The 23,678-nt window shown below is 36.7% G+C and overlaps 1 protein-coding gene across 2 annotated transcripts in view; it reads right to left on the minus strand.

Moving 5' to 3' along the window:
- The window catches only part of DIDO1 (death inducer-obliterator 1), a 37,144-nt gene extending 20,980 nt beyond the window's left edge, over positions 1–16,164 (minus strand). The window contains exons 1-8 of one of the 2 annotated variants that reach the window (XM_019622219.2): positions 16,083–16,164; positions 13,876–14,063; positions 12,408–12,603; positions 10,926–11,036; positions 9,721–10,627; positions 9,098–9,416; positions 6,108–6,320; positions 5,183–5,408 (exon numbers count right to left, since the gene is read on the minus strand). In XM_019622219.2, the coding sequence (XP_019477764.1) occupies positions 5,183–5,408; positions 6,108–6,320; positions 9,098–9,416; positions 9,721–10,627; positions 10,926–11,036; positions 12,408–12,603; positions 13,876–14,063; positions 16,083–16,149 (2,227 nt within the window). In that variant the 5' untranslated portion in view covers positions 16,150–16,164. Of the gene's footprint in view, positions 1–5,182; positions 5,409–6,107; positions 6,321–9,097; positions 9,417–9,720; positions 10,628–10,925; positions 11,037–12,407; positions 12,607–13,875; positions 14,064–16,082 lie in introns of both variants that reach the window. The other variant, XM_010722418.3, reaches the window with a different exon arrangement.
- Positions 16,165–23,678: the final 7,514 nt, after the last annotated feature.

Consider the following 23,678-nt stretch of genomic DNA (forward strand, 5'->3'; position numbering starts at 1 on the left):
TGCTGCTCCTCGTTAAGAGGAAGGCAGCAGCTACACCATCAGTTTTTCTCGTATCACTTATCTACTGTAGCTGTCCAGTCTGAATGTGGCTCAGCAATTAAAAGTCTCACCCCCTATTTATCAATATTTAAGAGTTCAGGAACAGCAAGTTTACCTTTCTAAAATGCTGAAGTGGAAGACTGGAAAAAAACTTCCCCAGCCTCATTTGGAACTACGTTTTCCTAGAAGCTTCTCTTCATTCATTCTCTTCATTCAGCCCATGTCTTGCACAAACTTGTCTCATGCAGTTGTGGTTATGACTGACCCCTTTCTGAACGACTAGTGCCAGAAACAATCTTAGAGCAGAACGTCAGCTCTGTACCCCACTGCAGTGGCTGTTACAGAGCTTTAACCCATGAGTTTAGGTGAGATCTCTTGATGCATTACCTAACTAAAAGCTGAACAAAATACATGGGTGAGCTGGTGCTTTAGATGTCAGTTATAAAGCACTCTACAACGGGAAGTTACTTACCAGTCAAGAAGCGCTCCTCATATGCAGCCATTGCAGTCACGCTGCTGGGATGCATGCCTGACATCTGAGCCTCAGAAACTTGTCGAAGAGTCAATCCTGTTAGGTGCCACTGAAGCACCCTCTTGTGGCACTGAGCACTCAATGCCCAAGGCCGTGAAGGTGAGGTGTAGCTTGTAACAGCTTCTGTTACATGGCTGTGCAATTACTGCACTCCTGAAGCTTGGGGCTTTTTCAGGTTTGCTTTTTTTTTTTTTGGCCTTGTCATTTCTCTCAGATAGCTTAGGATTAGTTTCAAGTCATTCAGAAGAGCTGAACTATTCTTAAACAGGTTTGGGTGTTAGTTTCCACTGTTAATTGCCTCTGAAACAATGTGAACTCTGCCTGTTTTCACTTTTAAGATCAAATCAAACCTTATCACCAAAAACTAGCCCTTTTTTCCTTCAAAAGCAGTTATCCATTCTGATCTACACGAGCAGTTCATAATTAAGCTGATTCTCCGTGTCAAGCCTCCACATTCAGGCACACAAAGTGAATCTGCCATTAAATCTGATTAATTTAGGAAACCAAGAGAAAGGGCTTTTTTGTAGTGGTGATTTGTTTGCACTGAAGCCAGCACTGTAGCTATCCTCATGCAAACCTGTAACTTAGACGTGCAATGCTTTGCTTTAATTTACATGAAATTATGATTCATACTAGACAACTACTTCATAATTATGTCAGCTCCTGAGAGAAAGAGAGGCACCGTCCACTGTTAAAAACAAGAGATCTCCTTGTTTTCAAGAACCTTTTCTGGATCAGCACCATCGTTCGTTGGAGGGACAGGCCATCTTCAGGTTCCAAGTTCAGTATAGAGATCAGCACAGCGAACCATCAGCACCAGTATCAGCAGCAATACTCGACTTCAAAGTGCAAGGAGATGGTCTCAATAAAACCCTTTTATTTGGGGGACTATCAGAGGAAGATCTTTTTCACCAGCTCTCCAGTCAATCGAGTTAAGTTCAGAGAACTAAAGCAATATTAGTAAAAGAACGCAAAACAGCAATAGAGGGTGGTGAGGTTTTTTAATCAAACTTGCATCACTTTCAGTTTTGGTGACAAAAGGTAAACCACCCTGATAGTCATAGTGCATCTGTAGGTTGTACCATGTGTCTCCCCCATCCCATCATCCCTCCTGTGACAGTTCCTCACACTGAAACCAAGCACCCATTATGGTAATTCTGCTGGCATTCTGTTATCCAAGTGCCACAAGGATGCTGGGTGCTTGAAAGGCACAACAGAAAATACGCTGTCAGCAGAGACCAGCCTTCCTAACAAAAGACACATGGCAAAAATCTTCAAGTGGCTGACAACCACAGGACAGATGTAACATACCTGGTAGAGCAGAGAAGGGGAGCTCCGGGAGTTCACAGGCAGGAGATGGTAATTGCTCCCCAAGGATACCACTGCTCCTTTTAAGAGGATGAGTCCCAGGGGATGTTGGCTTCAGCAGCCAATACTGGTCTGCCTCACTCCAGAGCCAGGGTTCAGATTGCCCAGCAGCCCCTGTGCCAGCACAGCCCCACCACGCTCATGATGCAAGTTTGGCACAGGAGCTGTGCTACACCAGAAACTTCTGCTCTATAATCTTTCCAAAGCCAACTCCAACATGAATTTCTCAGCAGTTCTGGCAGCTTCCTTGTTAAGTATTCAGATCATTATTGATCCCTCAGCAGCCCTTCTGAAAGCTCCTCTAGTTACAAAGGGTTAAGCCTAGACCAACATATGCAGAACCACATCCTAGGAAACTGCTAGGAACAGAAACGTAGGAGCTCTTCTTACTCCTTCAGTGCTGTTCAATAGTTAATGCCTCATAGAACAGGCCTGTTTTGCAGAATAAATGTAGTATTAAGCAAAGATACCTTAGCTTTCAAGGTCTTAACTGAGGTATCTGAAGTAGTTTAGTTGTTAACAGTATGGAACTTGGCCCAAGCTACTGTATTTCATAAGGGAGCACTCACACAAAAATAAAAGCATCAAGTTTAACAATAAATAGTGCAGTCCTTGCAGTCAAACATGCTCATGACTTCAGTAAAATCCTTTCCTAACATTTAAGCTGAACCACACCAGTGTATCTACATACTCAACTGCAGAGTCACAACATAAGCAGGTACAAACTCGTCTGAACAGGCAGCAGTCTGTGCAGAAATGGCCTTGTTTTTTCTTTCTACAGTGATACTTACATACTCCAACATTAATTCTACCACCTGAGTGATAACTCCTCTGGTCTTGAGTATAAAGATTAAGGAGAGAAAATGTGTTATGGCATCTTTCCTGCCTTGACACAGCATTACAAAATCACACTTTCATACACCCAAACTTTCTGATTATCAGATCCTAGCATTACTGTATTGCCCTGAGAGTCTCCGTGTTTTGCTGGAGGTGTATAGGAACAAGGCAGTCCAGGTGTCCTTTGAATGTGGGATCATAAGTTATAAAAGCAAGCACCATTCAGATTGTGATTAGTTCTTAGATGCACAGAAAATGAACTGCACAAAAAAAATGAAGAAAACTGAGAGGGGATAACAAAAGTAAAGTGTTTTTTGTTGTTGTTGTTGTTTGCTTTTCTTTAAAAATCACCCGAACTAGTGCTCTGAAAACCTTGCTACCTCTAGTCCAGAAGGGGGCAGCATTCATTTGTTTCTCCCTAAGTACTGCTGTAAAACAGGACAGGTGTACCACAGTTAGTGTACTTTGATCTTCTTAATGGAAGATCTCCCCCGAGAGTCCCACTCATTAACAGCTCTATGAAATATGAGTACTGGTATCATTCAGTGCCAGGTTAAACCACAACAAATACTCTTGAAGAAGATGCAACAGCAGCTTCTCATGATGACAGAATACACCAGTCCAACCAAAAAGCAGGACAATCTTTTTACCTAAACATACAATTTACCTGGTATTTTAGTAGTGACACGATGTCCACATATTAGCACAGCTTACCTTAGTGACAGCAATGTGAAGTTCTTCACTGCACTTGATATGAAAGCTTGTCATCACACAGATTAGGTTGTTTTCATTACTGAAGTCTGGTATAAACAGATTTTTTTTTGCACTAATTTAACAGTTTAGTTAAGGGAGCCCTATTTTCTACTGGAATTGGTTCAATCTGTGTAATTTCTGTGTTGTAAAGTTTAAGAGCAAGCCTCTTAAAAATAAAAAAAAACTCATCTCAAGATCTGTATTTCTGTCTCCAAGGAAAACAGAACTATAGGAGTAAGAGCATTTTAAGTACTGTGGTTATATCAACACTTGCAATTATACTGAGATAGAGGTGTGATATGAATTTGCATGCAAAATAGGCCCTTGTTTCATTTTGGTCTTTTCAAATTATCGGCTACATCTACAATGTAGTTTCTGATTAAAAAGCAAGTTTCTTTACAAGAAACTCAAAATGCAATTTTATAGAAATTTGTATTTTAAGACTTCATTATAGAAATAGGCACAGGGCATTTTATCAACTAGGAGTATAAAAAATATGTAAGGAAAAATTATAACCCTTTAAGTTTTCCATTTGGGTAAACAAAATTAAAATGCACCTAGTAACTGCTATAGTAGAATGGAGCAACATAAGGTACACAGTGCTCCCTGTGTTTAAAAATTAGACTTAGAAGATTTATGAACTTACCAGTTACTTTTATATATAAAGTAAGGGTTTAATAACTATGTTTATTTCTAAATATAAAAGTTGGCTGAAGTGTGGTTAAGAAAGCTGAGAGCACTGAACTCCTGAATTCATTAATTTTCAACTGGGAAAATATTAGATACTAAGTCATGTGCTTTATAAATGTGCAATGTAAGATTTCATTTGAAGCTCCACCACTGCATCACAAAACTACTTAGTTTGAGTAAAAGAACATTAGCAAGACCACCTGTTTACAAAGCAGTATTTACTTACCTTTGTGTGTTACAAGGATGCTATTCAAAACCTGCAAAAATATGCAATATTTCTGCCTAATACCCACTCAAGATGTGTTCTTGTGTGTGTGGATAATGTGTGAAGTATGAACGTATAAATAGAAAGGTAAAAAAAATACTTCCTCCCCCCAAACTTAAAAGTAAAGAATGGCCCTTAAATCATTTCATGTAAAGAAGAAAAGCAGTAGGAAGAGCTTGAATATACTTGACAGTTAAAAGCTGTTTGCAGAAGTGTAAAAGTGCTGTTGGATACCACGTCGAAGACTTCATTTTCGTCACTAACAATGAAAATGTAAGACCTGAGAGACAGGTGAGAAATCTAAATCACAAAAATACAGTTCAAAGTAGTACAGTCAGTTGCTGATTCAAGCTGCAGGCTATGCGACCTTTTTGTTAAAACTTTAAAAACGTTGCAATACTTACCTTTTCTAATTACAAACAGGTATTGTCTTTATGGGAAAAATTTAAAGCTTAATCATGAAGTTTGCATTCACAAATCAGCTGTTAATCATACAACTGTCCCACGATACAAATGAAACTTCTGCTAGTGTCTCCATTTATCTCTGCGTGTGAATCTTTGAAGGTGGAGAAAAGCTTTGTGCCATGTTAAACAAACAACCAACCCTAACCCTGAACTCCCTAGTCTTGCAGAGCCAAGAATGGATGGGTATTCAAAGAAAATGTGGTTATTCATGAATATCCCTATGCGATACATACATTTGAACAACAGTGAAGATGATATGGCAGCAGTCTTTTCAGGCTTTACAGCATTGTAATTATGATCGCTTGCCCATGATGGTGTGGTGTTTTCTGCTGCTGGCTCTCTAGCAATAGGTTGAGTATTTGCCTCAGTCTTGGCAGCTGACAAAACAGTCTTCTTCACATTCGGTTCTTTTTTCTCAGGAAGTTGTCTCTTCTGGTTTGAAAGAGGCTTAGTGCCTGCCTGTAATGGTTGAAAGACGTTTAATTACTAATACTCATCAAATATATTGCATTGCACAAACAAGCAGTGATACAGTTACATCTAGGTAAGCAAATTTATTGCACAGTAAGCTCCTGTAAACACAACTCACACTATGCAACTCAAATCCAAGTCTTTAAAGTAAAAGATAACACACTAACTTCAGGAGCAGGAAATGATTAATAAACAAAAAAAACCTCGTAACAGTGTTTTCTCTCCTTTGTTTTAAAAACTATTACTACCCACTTTATAGCTGCTTCAAAAGGAAAGAGAGGTTTTAATTTCACTGTTTTACTTCCCACACCACACACATAATACAGTAACACAACAATTCACAGTTTATAGTAATTAAAAAAATATTACCCAATCCAGTAATTTGGAATTAAACAAGCAAAAACTTGCAATTAACTTTAGAATAAAATGATATACTACTTTTTGTATTAAATTATACAAAAAGTGTTCCTGTCTGGAGAGTCCTTTCCAGAAACCCTACCTACCTATCAAAATAAACTTCAGGAGAGCAATTCATCAGAACAAAAGGAACAAAAAACAGGATAGAAAAAAAAAAAAGATGCTTCTCTTTAATGTACAACTTGGCAATTTTGTTTGCCTCAAAAAGGAGAGCATAGAAAGAAGCCACTCTTCTTTGACACAGCTGTTTCAGATCAAATATTAACTTACCTGGAGATGAGATTTTGTCACACCAGGTTTTTCAGATTTTGGTTTGGTCTTCTCTTTAGGTTTTGGTTTTGTATCTTTGCCTGTACTCAGATACTTCATGGTGGCTGCAGCATGTTTGAGAATGCACTCACTGCTACAATACACAGAATCAGGCTGAGCCACATTGAAACAGCCAGGACCAATGCACTTTGACACACCAGGAGCATCAACTACCTGAAGATTGAAGTAGAACAAGTTCAAAAAATGAATCAGAAACCTTTACAACATGAAGAATTTACAAAAGTTCAGACTACAGCTAGACAGTAACCTAAGCAATTATCTACGTAAGAATAATTTTCATCCTTGAGATGCCACAAACAACCCATACAAATTAAAAGCATTTCATTTCTTGCAACAGTATTTTTAGAATGTGTTGTACTGGTCATCCTGCTAGCAGTGAACTAATGGACACCGATTTTTAGATTCCACGAACACAGAAATGCTTCTGCTCTGATCCTCCACATAACATGAAGAACTTCCTTAACAGCACAGAGCTGGTTTCACAAGATAAAGATTTCTAAATCACATTTTGCTTATGTGCTTATTATGCCTCTACCAGCAGCTGTCTTCAGCACCAGCCACATGCAAAAAAAGGCACTCAGCTACTGAGGCATACAGGTAATTCTTGCTCAAGAGGCTTACCAATTTTAATAGTAGAAGTCTTCATCTGGCATAAGCACAACCATTCTCCTACACAATTCTGTCATACTCTAATACTTATTACATATTTAAAAGTTCACATATGAAATCTGCATTTCCTTAACACTACTCTCAATGTCACTTAAATCTCAACATTGGAGAGGAAAACATAGCACATCCCTCAAAAACAAAGTACGTAAGGTCAGTATCACTTGTTTCATCTTCTAGATTACTCATTAAAATGTTATACAACTGCAGTTATACAACTGACTGACCTAATACTTGAAATCGCTGTGGATGGAGACAGCCTCTCACTCTCTTCCATAAACTCTGGTTTCTAACTATCGAAGTAACAGTTTCTAAGCATTATTTCCACTGGAATAAATAATCTTTACATAGCTTAACATCTTTTTCCCCCAAAGTCAAGAATTAGTTAGTTGCTGTAGACTGATAGAAGCTGGGTTTGGGATTTTTCCCATAAAAATTGACATTGTGATTTATATTCTTTTCCATCATGTATACACTTAACTAAGAAGTTCAATAAAGAAGGATGAAATTTCCCTAGGAAGCACCTCAAACTTCAGTTAACAGCCATCACTAACTATTAAGTACATTACTCAGATAATGACAAAACTTTCATCACTGCTGTTTCTATTTATAGAACTCCTAGGAGTTTTAATCACAAACTACAATTCTTAAGTAATAGGTACTTATGGACAGCAATTAAAAGGAGTCTTTCGTGAAGTGCTTAGAATTCTGGTGTAAGAACAGAGTAACTGTGTCAGTCGTAACACAGAGTACTTTCAGCCCATCAATGATTTATGAAATTGCTATGAAATAGCAATGATTTCATTCCCTAGAATAGGCAGGGAATTCTGCACAGGGAATGGGCTGCTTGCTTCTATACAGAGAGATCCTCACTGAGGTATGAGGGACAGCATGGGATAACACACAAACTGAACAGTCAAGTTCTGTTATTTCAAAACGTGGACTCATCTGTCAAATATGAACAAAACAGTTCTATTCTTTTTCAAAATGCCAAAAGAATATCTAAAATGTTAGTATTTCTTCCCTACCAGGCAATTGTAATTATCTTTTTCTTTCACTAAAAGAGATGTTTAACCCATTCAGGTAACATGCTAGCACAGTAATACCAAAGATAAGTAGGAGCAGTACTCAAAATTAATACTAATGCTGTCAGAAATGCAGACCCACCAGCAGTCAAACTTTCTGAACTTCTGTACAAGTTTGTACAAGTGTACATTCAACATGCTGAAATTGTTTGCAAACATCTGAGTAAACATTTAACATATCACCTTAAGAGAGTACTTAGTATACACTAAGCTCACATTGCTTTCATCTGTACTTAAGTTCACTGTACTAATATTAATAGTTCTGATATTTAAATTGCTAACTTTTTTTCATAAGTATTTTGCATAAAAATTTTCTACAACAGGAAGATTATAATCCAAGTCATTGACACCAAAATTCAAAGACTGTCAAAGAACAAATTCACACAAATCTGAACAACTGTAGCCTTCTGATAACAAATACACTAACCATGGTCTTCAAGTCATAATAAGAAGGAAAACACTGGCATTACTATGGTAGCTTCAGTAATACAGACATGATCACCACAGCATGAAGTTTTAAATCTGCATGCCTTGAGCTGAAGCAGCTTCTTTGGCTCTATTTTGATTTGAGCATGAAACTTGCTATTACAAAATTGGACCTTATTTTATATTTCATACCAGAATTCACAATAATTTTAATTGCACATTTTTATATTACCCTTTCAAAAGGCAATATAAAACAATTCTCTATATACTACTAACTTAAGGAAGCATCACGACAATAAATACCAGAACTTCAACTAGAAGTAGAGGCAATTGTAACAGCTGGTACTAACTCCAACACAGACACTTGCCAACATTAAGTAAGAACTTCCATTAGCACTAAAAATGTAAAAAATTGAGATTTTAAAGCTCAAATAAGACGGTCCACAACTTTGATTTTTGATTTCCAGAACAGAATTTTAAAAAGTTAAATATCACAGAGCACATTGTGTGGCATTTCCTTACACCTAAATAAATGTTTTAAATCACCTCTTCCAAAAATATTTTCTTTGTTTTAGTTAGCTCCTACACTGATATAACTATGGATAAACTGTTGCTGAACAGTAACATTTAGAGAGCTGGTCAGATTTATATTTAACTTTAAATAAGCAAAATTGGATTTACTGCCATACAAGTAAGCTATTTGCTAATGTACTTCACAAAGCACAAAAAATACTGAAAACCTGAAATACTTACAGGTTGAAATATCTTGAGTTTTTTCTTCCCACTTGGATTTGCAGCTTTTTCAATCCTACCCTTGATGCCTTGGTCCTCAACAGACTTGTGTTCAATTGTTCCTATGCTCGTGAATTCTGTACCATCCACGTTTACTTGCCCTGCTTTAGCTTCCTGTTGGTCTGTTTCTGAAAGAGACTCATCCTGTCCCTGCAGAATGGTGCAGTTTGGACAGATATAGTCCTCACCATTCCTTTCCAACAGCCGCCCTCGAGCCTCAGAAATACCCACACAGTCACCATGAAACCATTCCTCACATCTATCACAACAAATCATGAACCTGAAAAAAAAAAAAAAGAGCAACAGTAAAACATTAGAAGACTATAGTCAAAACTTGATTTTTTTTTTTTAAACAGTAGATATTAATTTTCCTGCTAAGATATCAGCATACTGTTGCCTAGTTGTTCATTTGTTTTCATTAATATATCCCCCTGAATATGTTATAAACTCCCCAAAACTTCAAATAAAACCAGTAGCTTATTTACACATATTCAAAAAGTAAGCCATAGCATTTGGTTCGTTTTTTCCATCACAAAAAAATTCCAACTACTAGCACTGCATTTTTAACTGAAAGTTCTGCCTACCTGTTGTTATGAGGCTGACGACAAATACAATAGAGTGCATTGGGGTCATAAATCTCAGACTCTGGTTTGCTTTTGGGCAATTCTTCAGGTTCTTCATCTGTAATTCCTTTTGCTCCAGCAGTAGGTTTGACCTCCTTTTGGACCTGAAGATCTTCAGTGTTTTCTTCAGACACAACAACCTGACTTGCAATCTCAGTGTTATCTACAATCTCAGGCTCCTGTTTCACAGATAATTCAGTCTTAACTGGTTGATCAGACTGGACATTATCCGTTTCTGCAGGATCTTGCCCTGAAGTTCTTTTTCTCAAGCGATTCTGTATTTCTTTCAGTGTCAGTTGTGTAGGTTTCTGTTCAACGCGTTTGTTTCTCAGTCGGTTCTGCAGTTCCTTCAGTGTTAACCCATCACTGTCACTGTCAGAAGTATCTTCCTCCTCCTCCTCTTCATCCTCCTCCTCCTCTTCCTCTTTTGTGCGTCTGCTTTTAGAGCCTTTCTGTTCCTTACTACTCCTAGTGCCAGTTCTGCGAGTTCCAGGCTTTATATCTGAAGCACTTTCAACACTATCTTCTGATGCAGTTTCAGCATCTGTAGCTGGACAGGATGCAGGTTCACTTGAATCTTCCAAAGCAATAGGAGCATTTCTCCTCCCCCTGCGCCTTACCGTTGTAAGAAATTCTTCCACTCTTTCTGTTCTCTTTGGTTGTCGCCCACTACGCCTGAGGTTTAAGCTTTGTTGCTGTTGTTGTGGCTGTTGTTCACTAGAGTCCATATCAACGTCTCCAGCACCTTCTCTCTTGGCAATTGTAGTCCTTCGAAACCCCCAGGTTTTCCTGAACTCTTTGCTTGTAGGCTTGATAGATTTTTGTTCCTCCTCATTGCTTTGCTCATCTTTTTCATCCAAAGCTGATGCTAAAAACCAAGAGAAAAGTTACTGAATTAGTAGTGGTGAATAATGTTTTCTTAAACTTTTTCCCCAACAGCACAGTATTATTTTCTTTGTAGCAACAGATGAACATATCTCCGCCTCATTTTATGGCCCTAAAAACAGATGAGTATTTCCTTGTGAACTGCCACAGCAGCAGCAGTTACTTACATAACAACTGCACCAAAACAATCCAAATGCTACGGTCTCCTGCGTTATTTGAAAACATACATATATGATGGACAAATAATCTTACTTTCTGCCCAATTTAAGAAGAAATCTTACCAGGGGAACTGTTTTCCATGTTGTCAGTATTAGATTCAGATTCCATAGACACTGGCTGTAAGCTTACAGCTTGTTCCATAGTATAGACACCACTCTCCCCACCTTGAAACACTGAAGACAAACATAAGATTTAAAACTTAGTTCCAAAAATATATACAGCCTTCACTGCTTCTCTATAAAGGTTTATTTGCTAGATGAAATTATAAGAAACAGTACAAAAATCAAGATCTTCAGAAGTACTTTTCAGAGAAAAAAAATCATTTGAATGATACTTGAGAAAGGTTGCTCACTGATTTCATTATTTGCAAGGAGGTTTTTCGTCTACGTGCTCTACCAGAATGGGGGGGAAAGGGGAGACAGAAACTTCCATGTTCTCCCCAGTGTGCTAGAAGACTTTCCTACAGGAGAAGCAGCAGCAAGTGACAGGAATAAATAAAGCAAGACTGAGACTACATTTTGAGCATTCAGGAATAATCTAGTTCAAATAAGTTTTTAAAGTTAGTATTATACTACAGTGTCATGTTTTAAATGAATTGTATGCCATGCAAACTGCATTCCTAGAATTCAGCAACTATATTTTGCAGTCACTGCAATTAGACTGCTCACATAAGATTATAACATGCAGTACTAAGTATACCAAAATGAAATGGATAAACAGAAACAGTATTTTCAAAGCACCAAGAAGAAAAGCTAGCCATCTCCCAAACACATTTCTGGAGCAGGTACCTGTGTTTTCCTGGCACAAGAGTTGCCCAGTTAATCCCGATGGGCACTTTAAAGAATTCTCACCTAACAGTATTACTGAAAGCATCAAAGCTGTATATATTACAGTCGTAAGTTTTCAGAGGCATCCTTTCTTAAACTTGTCAATCTGTTTCCAGCATTGCAGTGTACCTTGGTAACAAATGCCTCATTTCACACACAGCACAACAGTAATGCAACTGATGCAGTATCACATACGATCTCTCTATGGTGTAATTCTTGTTTTCTATTATTATATTTAATATGGTGTTAAAACAGAAAGTTAGCTATCACTACTAGGCAAACAATAAAGACAGAATTTTAAAGCCCATATTTATGTTAAAAATGTAATATTTAAATTGCAACTCAAGTCATTCAGTGAAATACTATAAAAAGAAAATTACAGGTCACCAACTTAATATTCCCATTAGAATACAAAGAATTTAAGCCTGTAGGATGAAATATGAAATCCCTTTAAATCCTTAAATCCCAATCCCTTATCAAAAAAATCATTAACTGCATCTTCTTGCTCTGTTTTTAAAGGCAGCACTAAAATTAGAACCACATCAGGAAAAGGCTGCCATGGAAGCAAGAACAGAACAAGATGAAACAGTCAAAATTCACAACTTTGTTTACTTTGAAAAGTGAAGACATGCTAAAATTACAGGCAGAAGCAATCTAAATTGAGATTTAACTCGAAATAAAATGAAAAGAAATAAGTCTCTTCAAAACGTGCTTTACCTGACACAGCATTAGAGGTTTGAACAGTTTCTCCCTGTTGAGCTGAATTAAAAGGAGAGCCAGAAGAGGGCAGCAAAGGATCAGAGTCATTCAGCATTATCCTTCCGGCACATGCTGAATTGCCTGATTCAGAAGCACCAGACTGTCTCTCTGGGTTGTCAGCAGAAGCAGATACCAAAAATTCTTTTTCTGATGACTGCTGGAAAAGAAAAAAAGAAATGAAATGAGACAACAATGTATTTACAAAGTGATCTTACCACCAAATGCTTCAGCTTGGAATTGTTTTATCTCCATTATAAACCAACTTTTCATGCTTTGCCATTTTATCAGTTCTCCATTTTCAGAAAGACATTGAAACAGGAATGAAAAGTTTAAGTAAAGCAACACTACCTCCACCATTTACCAACAGATGAGACTCATCAATTCATAGAGAGTCCATCAAGATTCAGAACAGTAAAAAGCTGTATTTGACAAATTAATCGCCAGTATTTAAAAGTATTCTGAGAGTTAAATTTACTAACTATATATTACGCAATGAAAACACAGAAACACTATTAAACTGTGTCAGTACACCAACGTTCACCAGTAGGGAAGATCAACCAGTCTGTGAAATTCACCACAGAAGATGTAAGGAGCATTCCCTATCACTGTCCCTTTTGCTGAAGAAGTTTGCAATGCACAGCATTTCAGAAGCCTTCAAAGAACAGAAGGTGACATTAATAATCACATATTTTATCCCCACAAAAAAATGAGCCCAGAAAACATTTCAGAATCAGAGCATTTAAAGTACTGAAACAAGCCCATTGTTTAGTCCAAGGGTTCACATTAAAAAAAAAGTGAAAGAAACACAGACTGTTTGCTTCTGAGTTAAATAGGCTGAAAAATCTCAAGGAAAAATCATTATTTCCATCACTCTAGAGCAACACAGGAAAAGAATTTGGGAAGAAAAGTAGGACCTGATGAATGGGATAAAAAAGTCACTTTTCAACTGGCCTGTAAAGAACAGTGATAAGGGCCAGACTCTGCAATTAAACAGAGTGTAGGAAACCCCTAATACACTAACAATTGCTTCAAAGCAATAAAAATAGATTCTGATAACCACCTGCTGTTTAGAAACACCTTTTTACTTCCTAAACAATAATTATCTCTAGGTGAACACCAATGACATAGGGAAAAAAGAACCCCACCCAAACGTGATTCTCAGTGGACCGCTACTATTTCATGAACAGTAAATTTCATAATCTGCACAACTGTGGGAAAGTGGAATTCTGGGGTCAGGGAAGGGAATGGAACCATATTATATAACTAGATCTACATCAGCATCTCCTGCTTCTATACCTTCTCTACAGAGGACTTCATACATTATATACACTGTGTCAACTATTCCCACTTAGAGGAAAAAAAAAGACAGGAGAATAAATAACCTAGTTTGAGAGACCCTACTACTGTATCTCACGACATTGAATACCTGCTCTAATTCGTATTTTGCTCCAGAGTCTGAACCAGTGATTACATCCGAGTCTGTCAGTGATGTCTGAAGACAGTCTGAGTTACTCTTAGTGCTTCCTTCCACGCTGCTGCTCTGTAATAACCTTTCAATCTCCCTGTTCAGAATCTCCAACTCATCACACATCACGTAATTTTTAAGTGATAATCCTAAAGGAAGAGGGAAAGTCAGCTAATCACTTCTTGTTCAACTCTAGCATTAAACTATGAAAATAAACTATATTTCTTAAGCACTCAAAAGGAACATATTTGAATGATTTATCTAATATATACTAAAGAATTGTCTACGCAGAATACTGCCTTCATGTTCTACAGTCACACTTTGGTGTATGAAGGGCTGTTTGAGCAACAGGCTCTTCACAATTTCTGTGTTGAGCCACAGAGCTGGTATCACTAACTTGTCCTCCAAGTGGAATCAGCATCTTCTCAGGAGATATTCCAGCTCACTGAACACAATCTGTTTTTCAGTCTGACAGTCATACCCCACCGAGAGACAAGGCTATTGAGTATACACACAGTTTATAGTTTAACATAACATTTTTTTTTTAACATAATTTTAAACCAAGAAATTCTATGCAATAACAACGTGGGTGAAGTTTTTTGTTTTAAATAAGGACATGATATTATTATTACCTCTATTACCTATTATTCTCTCTATTATGCTGATAAAAAACTCTTAACAAAACAAAAATCTCAAAATAATTTCAAGGCAGAAGGCTTAAGAATTTAATGTTTAATTAAATTTCATTTGCTATGAAAATGCTTGGTTTTCTAAGAAAGTATCCTCCTGCCTTTCCCCAAAATCTCTTTTAAGAGGGATACCACCTGCCTTTGGAAAACTTTAGACCATCTTTAAAAAAAGATTGGGCAGAACGAAGTGTTAATAATAAATGTTTTTTTTGTTTGTTCTTGTTTTGTTTTTTTGCTTAGGTTAGGAACTTCTGAAGTAAGCAATCCTCATTTTGAAAATACTTAAGCCTTTAAGGCTACTTACAAATAAAGTTAGACAAGTTATGAATTTCTTTAAAAGGCAAAAGCTCTTTCCATTTCACAGATGAAGTAAGCCTGGACAATAGAACATCGAGGTTTGTAGATTAAAATGGTAACATAACAGAACAGTTCCTCATTAAACAATGCATTCAAATGCTTATTCAATTCACAGTTATGGACCACCAAGAACAAAGAGCAATGCTAACATTACTTAGGCTGCTCTATTATGCTGCCTTTCCCCCAACCATCCCCCCTCGGTGAAAGGATGAAGAATTAGTATCAAAACTGGTGCAAAGACATAAGAGAACAAGAGCCCTTTTAAGCAGCAACAACAGCTCAGCTGCCACTCAGCAAGAGCTCATCACACCTTAACCAGCTGTGCTTCCCCAGCTGCCCCTCAGCCAAGATTTCCTTTTCAAACTCTGATCAGTGTATTAAGATTGCAAACCACAATGTGAGCACTCCAGTGAAACAATGGTCACTTGTCTAGAAGTAAAGCAAAAAGCTGACACTGAGCATCTTGAAAAATAGTATTTGGTCAAGAAAGCGTTTACAGAGGTTTTTTCATACTCTATTACTTTGCAGGAGAATGCTCAGATCTCCCCTGAAAACCTCAGGCACTTGAATTCATCCTGGACCTCAATTTCAGAAGCAACCAAAGTATCCTAAGCATTAAAACAATAAATAACTTTAAGAAAACACACACAAAACTGTCACTAAACAAAACATACAAAACCCTAAGCTGAGGTAAATTTTTTAGCTGAAGGAAAAAAAACAAAAAAAAACAGTAAAACCACTGAAGTCCTTATGGCATTACAGCTTTATCTGATAGAAGTTCACAATTCCAGTGTGATCAATTACTCTCAGAAAGTGAGAAGAATAGTGGGAAGCCAGCACTCACATTCAGCATCTTTCTAGATGCAATACTGTATCATCCAGTCTACAAGTATCAGCAACAGATTTAACAAGAGCCCAAATTCCAAATCCTGCTACTGTGACAGCAGTTGTTCACAAACACACTACATACATTAAACAAAAAGGAAAATCTACAATCTCCTCTTTCTTTTCTTGTCTGAGACAAAACCTCAGAAGCATATTGCTGTGCACTGCCATTTCTGTGACCAAACAGATCACAAACATCACGCACAAAAAAGGAAGAAGTCAGCTACAAGAAGTTACCTATGGCTGAGAGATGGCAGCTGCAGGACAGGCAACCTGAAGATACCTGTAATTGCAGAAGGGTCATTTAATTAAGCTGTTCTAGATGCCTCGATGTAACTATCATCTTAACGCTGAAGATGACCAAACAAACTTCTCAAAGAACAGCTACATTTCCCCATCTTTTCTGTGTTTCTGTTTTTTAGACAAAGGTTCATTTAAAAATTACTTTAATTATCCAATTCACTGGCCCTAAAAAGGTAATAAGCATTCAATCTGTCCACAGACAGAACTTATTTTAATTGCATGATCAATTTCCTGTCTCAATTAACTGGGAAGATTTCACTTGAAAAGAAGATATTCAAAGACTTGAAAAAAAGCTATTCAAAGACAACTTAGTAATATTACCTTTAACATGAATTAAGAGCAACCAAGAGTTTCTCCTTCAACTGAGGACTTGGGTATAAACAAAAAGCAAAGGCAAAATTCAGGGAAAATTCTCCAATTCCAGCTTATCAGCTATCTAATTCCTGAAGAATCTGTTTATTAAAAAATAATGCTCTTTATCTTCTCTTTAGTGCAAGTCCCTATTAATGGGTTCACTTAGCAAAGTATCCTACACCTCTTACTGTGTGTTCTTAGATGAGAGCTACTCTTCCATGTTCAAACAATATGCTGTAATCTGTACAAGTTCCCAAACCTACCAAATTACAGGCTATACAAATATCCTGCATAAGTGTTTTAGTCCAAACAAGACATCCAGATTAGTTTTCATCTCCTTATGTGTCTTTAAATCTCCATACAAAAATGTGAGACATTTCAAAATCAAATACAACATACCCCACATAAACACAGAAAATGAGGTTAACTGCATACTCAGACACATTACAGACTTGAGCACCTGCAGGACTGGATTCCTTTAGCCCTGTTACTTAACAATGGGGGCTTACTTCTGCTCTAACAGGAATTCACAGTTATTGGCTGCTCTGCTAAGTCCACTAAAACACCAGTTAATGCTTCAGACACATTAATACTCAAAGTTAGGACCCAAAGACAAGTCAGTGATCTCCAAGAATGGAAAGGATCAACATAAGATTCAGCAACTTCCCAAAAGCTAGAGCTAATAGGAATACAGAAAGGTATTTCATCCACAAAGAAATTTAAAGCATAATAAAAGTCTTTTTTTAAGAAGCTATTAAAAGCAAGTACCATTAATCAGTCACCTATTTCAACTTTATATCCAGACAAGAAAACAGTCTCGGCCCTGACTTAAGATACTAACTTCAACTAGAAGATTTCAAAAATTCTTAAGTGAGTAGGTTAATTATCACATCAGATCATGTGATTGTCTGAGAAGTCAAATAAGGACATCATTTCTGATGCAAATAAAACAAACTGCTAGTATAGTTCAGTTAATGTCACTCCCAGTCGGATGCTTAATTCCACTGAAAATTTCTTTTTGTCCCCAGCTTGTCAAAGATGACATCGGTGAAAACTTGCACTCTTTCTACTTCACATTAGCAAAATTGATCCTTTGCATCAACAAGCATCACAAAAGCAGCTTGGAGGAAGTCAGTAAGGCAAAACCTATCACTTACATAGCTCAGAAGTTTTATTCAGAAAGTAGAGAAAAGGTAAACTTCGCTGATCCCTAAGAACAGCAGGAAGTAGGTTCATCACTAGCAATGGAAAAAGCTGCATACACACATGGCTGCAGTGCAGTTCTCTCCACCTGCTCCTCCAGGAAAAATGCAAGACAGACTACTTACGTGAAAACAACAGATACTGACTGTAAATGTGATGTGTTCCACCACTTCGAGGACTCATTCAGTCCACACCTATCTCAGGGCTGATAAGAGTCCCTGACACCTGCAGGTGTATGTCAGCATGTACAGTTCTGACAAAACGGATACGCCTATGCTAAGAAAGCTTTGACTGCACAGTGTACCACCATCTTTTCCCCTATATGTTCAACTAGAACCTAGTCTACTTTCACATAAAATGTACCCACTGATTATTCGTTCAGATACTTTGCTTCTGAAAGAAATTGCCTTTCCAAGAGTTGTGAAGTGGGAACACTGCTTCAGCAAAGTGAGAAAGGCAGTGACCACAACGCTTAACTCCACATGTGAGAAACTGACTTGAGTTATATTTCCCAACTCCACTCCCTGAATAATTTACTATCTCACTATTTGACTGCAACAGATAAACTGTGGTTCAAGGTCAGGAGCCCAGACATTCTTAGTAAATACATTTTATACCAGTAAAAATTCAACATTCAAAAGTGGTTAAAAACACAGTTTTGCTTAAGTGTTCTTCACTGCTTATTATTAGATGTAAGAGTATAAAAAGCAATAAAAAATAATGCTGCAAAAATCTATTGCAGTACTAACAGCTCAGAAGCAGAAGTTAACTTCTTCCTATTCAGAATCAATACATTTTTTCCCGTTGAAAAAAATGAACACATTAACATACTCTAACTTCAACAATGCATATTCAGTAACACACAGCTCACTAATACAGCCATATTCCTCATAAATACCCCCACACTAATGAAAGGAAGAACAGACGTTCTTGAAGAAGAAATTTAAGCTGCATGAAGCTGTAATATATCTAGGCAAATATCAACTCTGCACACAACAGCACAAAGCATCAAGATGTACTTTCAAGGTAGCACTTACTACCACAGAAGTATTCCAATCCCACGTACAAGACACGGTATTTATTCATCAGAGATGGCAGCAACAACATCCATAAATCTCGTACTACATCCACTAAGAGCTCCTGTCCTTCTGCCTCACTTGCCCACCCACCTTTACAAAGACAGGCAACAACATTCACAAAGCCCAACTGCAGTAACTGGAAAGTGCTGCACAGCACCCCATCTAAACTCCTAACAAAAGCAATGAAGGAGAACAAACAACTGATGTGAGATTATGCTGATCCAAGACAGAAACTGATGCACTGCAGGAGAGGGGAGAATTGTACCCTTGGAAGATCAGTTTCTCCACTGAAAGATACCAAGAAACAGAACAAAATCCACTAGGAAACGAAACCAATTTGGCAGCTTATGTAGAAAAATACATTTATTACAAGAACCATATTTCATTTGGTGTTTGCTCTTATAATAAAGAACTTTTCCAAATTAAAACTGCTTCAGCCATTCATTATTTTAAATCCCTCTACAGTGTGTCTACACCATCATCCCTTCCCTCCCATGATTTGTGTCAGGTTACTCACTTACCTTACACGAGTCTAAGAAAGTCATTGCCACAAACAGGACAGCAGTCCTGCACACAGGCAGTGAATGTGGCACCTCTGGAAGCATTGAATTTTATGTGTAAGCACAAAACCATGTTACCACAGACACACAGTGTATTCCAGTCAATGGTAAGACTCCAAATAATACAGCTACCCAACTAAAACAAGTGGTTTAAGCAGCTCTCTGGCTTATGCAACACAAAATACAGACTTAAGTTTATTTGGATATCTCAGGCTTTAAAATAATTTTCCCACGAAAAACATTGGAAATATCCTACTTCTATTGGACTGCACTCAAAAAAAAAAAAAGATGAACCGCTCTGTAATGCAGCAGAATGAGCACAGCACTAAGTATTGTAAGATTATTTTCCTGAACAAGTAGGTTCACCAAAATGAACTTCTCACAGCTAAATTCAATTAAACACCCATTTCTCACAGAAGCTTTCAAGGTGCTTTAGCAACAAGTCCACCAGAGTCCTAGCAAACATTAAAATTCTACTTAACAGAACTATGAAAATATCTGTACTATAGATTTTCACCATCACAATCGCACAAGTCAGAAACATTAAGGGGTACAAGTTCCTAATCAACACAGCAGTGGTATATATTCCTCACACAGAGGTAATGGCACCATTAAATCTGTACTTTCACCTGTATGTTGTTTTTACAGGGTGGGGTGGCAGGTATGCACCATTTCAGTGTAATATAGCTTCATCAGTGCAGCTGCACACTGAATTTGAAAGCTCTACCAACAAATCAGTACAGGCCCTCCTATGTAAAGAAGAGGTTTATCTCAGGAAGAAGCAAGTTCACACATTCTCTGAATGAATAAAGCTACATCAACAGAGTCCAATCTATCTGTGTACATGAGAGTGTCTGCCAACTGTTAACAGCTGGGAAAGGAATTGTAACCAACAACGTTACCGACAGACTTTTAATAAAAGCCAAACCTCAACTTAAGGCACTCCGACATATTTTGCACAGCTTCCAAAGTGTAGGTCCATAATCACTTCAATAAACAGAGCTGATATTTTAGTGTTTCCAATTTAAGGATACGGGAACTAAGAAAAAAATATTATAGAGATGTGATTGGTATTTTCTACCCCACAGCTTCACACATGAGACAGAGACTTTAATGGCTTACTACCAAACTAACATTTAACTTTCCTACTCTTCCTGTAATACCACCTAAAGCTTTTCTTCACACTCTTTTGTTCAAGCTTATCCCACATCTACTCTAAACCACTAAAAAGAGTGTTTTACCCAAAGCAACAAAAATAAGTGTGAAATTTTTTATCAGGTTTACCTCTCTTCTCAAGGTCTGAACAGTACAAGCAAAAATGACACAGCCAACAGAACATTAGGAACCACTGTAAGAACAATCCCAAGCAGCACAGACACTTCTGCTCTTTTTTCCCTTTTATATAAAAAGCAGGGGGGTGAAAGCACCTTCCTGTGGTCAAAAGCTTGTATTCCAAGAAAAAAAAAAAGTCTACCTTATGGCTTCAAAACCATGAAGCCAATTTTGTAAGCCACAATTACGTTTAGCAAACAGAGACATCAACTACAAACTTAGATTGTCATTGGTTATTACTCACTACACAATAATCTTTACCATTCCTTTTCCACCACTTTGAATGGAAATATTTTACAAATACATACCACCTTTTTTTTTTTTTAAAAAAAACATTCAACTTCTGCTACAAAACCTGGCCTCTTCAGCACTACTGAAAATGTATTTTCAGCAACTGCAAAGGAAACAAAGAGCTTTGGAAAATTGATTCACACCATCTGATATTCCTCCACTGAAATACCAATGAAATTAGTTCTTTCTTGTGACTTATGAATACTGGGTTGTTAAGTGAACAGAAACAGTTTAACCCTTCAAGATCCCCTTGCTTGTTTATTTTTAATTGTCTAACAATACTGCACATACAGAATTATCAAGTTTCAGCTTGAATATTTACATTATACTTAAAATTCCCTCTTCTCCTTCTATAGCTTTATACTAATTAGCAAAGCTGTGCAAACTTTTCCTCAAATTGGCACTATTATAATGCATAAACTAATTATACTTCCTAAAACATACGTAGAAACTTTAGTTTTACACTAACCTATCTGTATCCTCTGGCATGTCTAATCACAGTTGTCAGCAGAACCAAGCGTACAGAAATAGACTCAGAGCAACTGCAGGATTACAATTTCTGATCCTACCAGCCCAGCTGTTGAAGAAAAATGCTTTGTTTTTACACCTTTTTCCCTTTCTTATATGAAGTAAAAAGTGAGCCATAATACGTCTGAAATTGGTGATCAACTTCATTCTCACACCATCAAAAAGGTGCCATTATATAACATAAAAAGCACAAGATTTTCCTTCAGCATATAGTCAAGTACATTAATTACAGTATACTGATTATGTTACTACACAGTCAACAGTTCAAATATCAATTTCAATTAGGGTTTACCACAAGAACACACTAAATACACATTTAATTTTTGTGTCTTTCCTAGTGGGAATTTTAAGATACTAGTTAACTTTGACATCTATCAATGCTTTTAAGAGTAACTCTACTGAAACTCATTATTTTATTATTTCTTAAGTTGTATTACTATCATTTTTTTATATAATACAACCTTTAAACCAATATCTTCAAAGTGTACTTGACAGTGGATTTAAAATGGTCCTACAGAGGAGGACTGAGAGCAATTCCTGCATAAATGGGGTAAAATTTACTTTTCCTGCCACTGTCCTACTAGTTGAAGTACTACAGGAGACATTAGGCAAAAAAAGCTCAGAGTGTAAAACTAACACAGACAGACATTACCATTTCTGTCAACAAGAAACCACCTAGTCTTACTCTTGCTTAGTACAGTCCTGTCTCCTTCCATTTCTATCAGTTACATTTCATAATCTTCCAGCCTAATCCTTGTAATCCTTCCCCTTCCTCTCCCCACTTAATATTTCTGGCTGAAGTTTCAGGTTGTACAGAACTAAAAGCATGCAGTTAAAACTCTAAAAGGCAGAATCTTAAACTGAAATTAAATAATATAATCTACTCCCAGAAAAATCTTAAAACAGAATTAAAACAATATCTTTCATCAAGTCCATCATACACACTGGAAATACACTCAATTTTCTTTGCTGTTTTGTGCTTTTAAGCATTGCTTTTCGAAGTTTGAGGGTTTTGTTCATATTTTCCTGTTGGTTTTGTTTTGTTTTTCAAATTCAAAGAACAATATGGCAGAAATGTATTATATTAATTGTATGCATCAACTTACAATTTAATTTTTTTTTTAATCAATAAATACTTTGTTGTATACAAAGTATACAAATTTGCAGCAGGAAAATTATGTTCATCTGCACACCAACAGAAATTAAAACATCCCTTACAAATCAAATCAAAACATTTGGAAAAAATACTAAAACTCTAGTCTTGAATTCAAATGTTATCCAATTTGCAAGTCACTGGACTTGTGCAAATCAAAGCAGGCTGAAGGCTAAAACAAGTCACTACTCTTCCACCAAAGTTTTGTGCAATATCTTCCTGCAACCATAAAGGAAAACATTTTAAGGCCTAACTCCCAACAGCTATTTGGAGCATACTTCTGTATTTGCTCCTAGAAAGCTTGAAATGTCAAAAAAATGATAACAAGCACTTAGTACATAAAACACAAAGCACAACCCCAAATATCTGTTACAATTAACATAGTAAATACTACACTTGTACAGTTCTAACTAACTACATATTGACTTTTTTTTCATTATTCAGCAATCCAAATGCTTAAATGGCTGCTAAATTTCATTTATAAATGTATCAACAAGGCATAACTGAAGCTACACTTCTTGACACTAGCACTTCAAAAAAAAAAACTCTTATATAAAATAGTTGTAAGAAGTGGAAAAGTTTCTATAAAATTAAAAGACAGCTGAATATCAACTTCCAAAGAATATACTTAAACAAGGCTGTGATGGTTAAGCACTGAAAAGAACTACCTTTGCAGTCTCAAAAAGATTATCTGGAGTCTAAAATATTAATAATTTTTAAAAAGAATCTTAAGAATGCTACACAACTTTGCACATTAAATGAAAGGAATCAACATTTTTTCCCATCCTGAAGTTCCCAGGAAAAAAAAGGAAACAAAACCAGTGCAACAAAACAAGAACATTACACTGTTTATAAGTACTGAATATATAGAAGAGTGTAATCCATATACATTTTTCAGTTTATTAAAGAGACTGAAGTGTTCTTCCCAAGTTAAAAATAGACAAGCTAAGACGATAGGATCTTATTCACCCTCTACTAAAAATAGGAGCTATTGCTTGGATAACTGTACAAAACAGAATTTGGTCATATT

This window comes from Meleagris gallopavo, chromosome 22 (genome assembly GCF_000146605.3).
Source record: "Meleagris gallopavo isolate NT-WF06-2002-E0010 breed Aviagen turkey brand Nicholas breeding stock chromosome 22, Turkey_5.1, whole genome shotgun sequence".
In the NCBI taxonomy this organism is placed as follows: domain Eukaryota; kingdom Metazoa; phylum Chordata; class Aves; order Galliformes; family Phasianidae; genus Meleagris; species Meleagris gallopavo.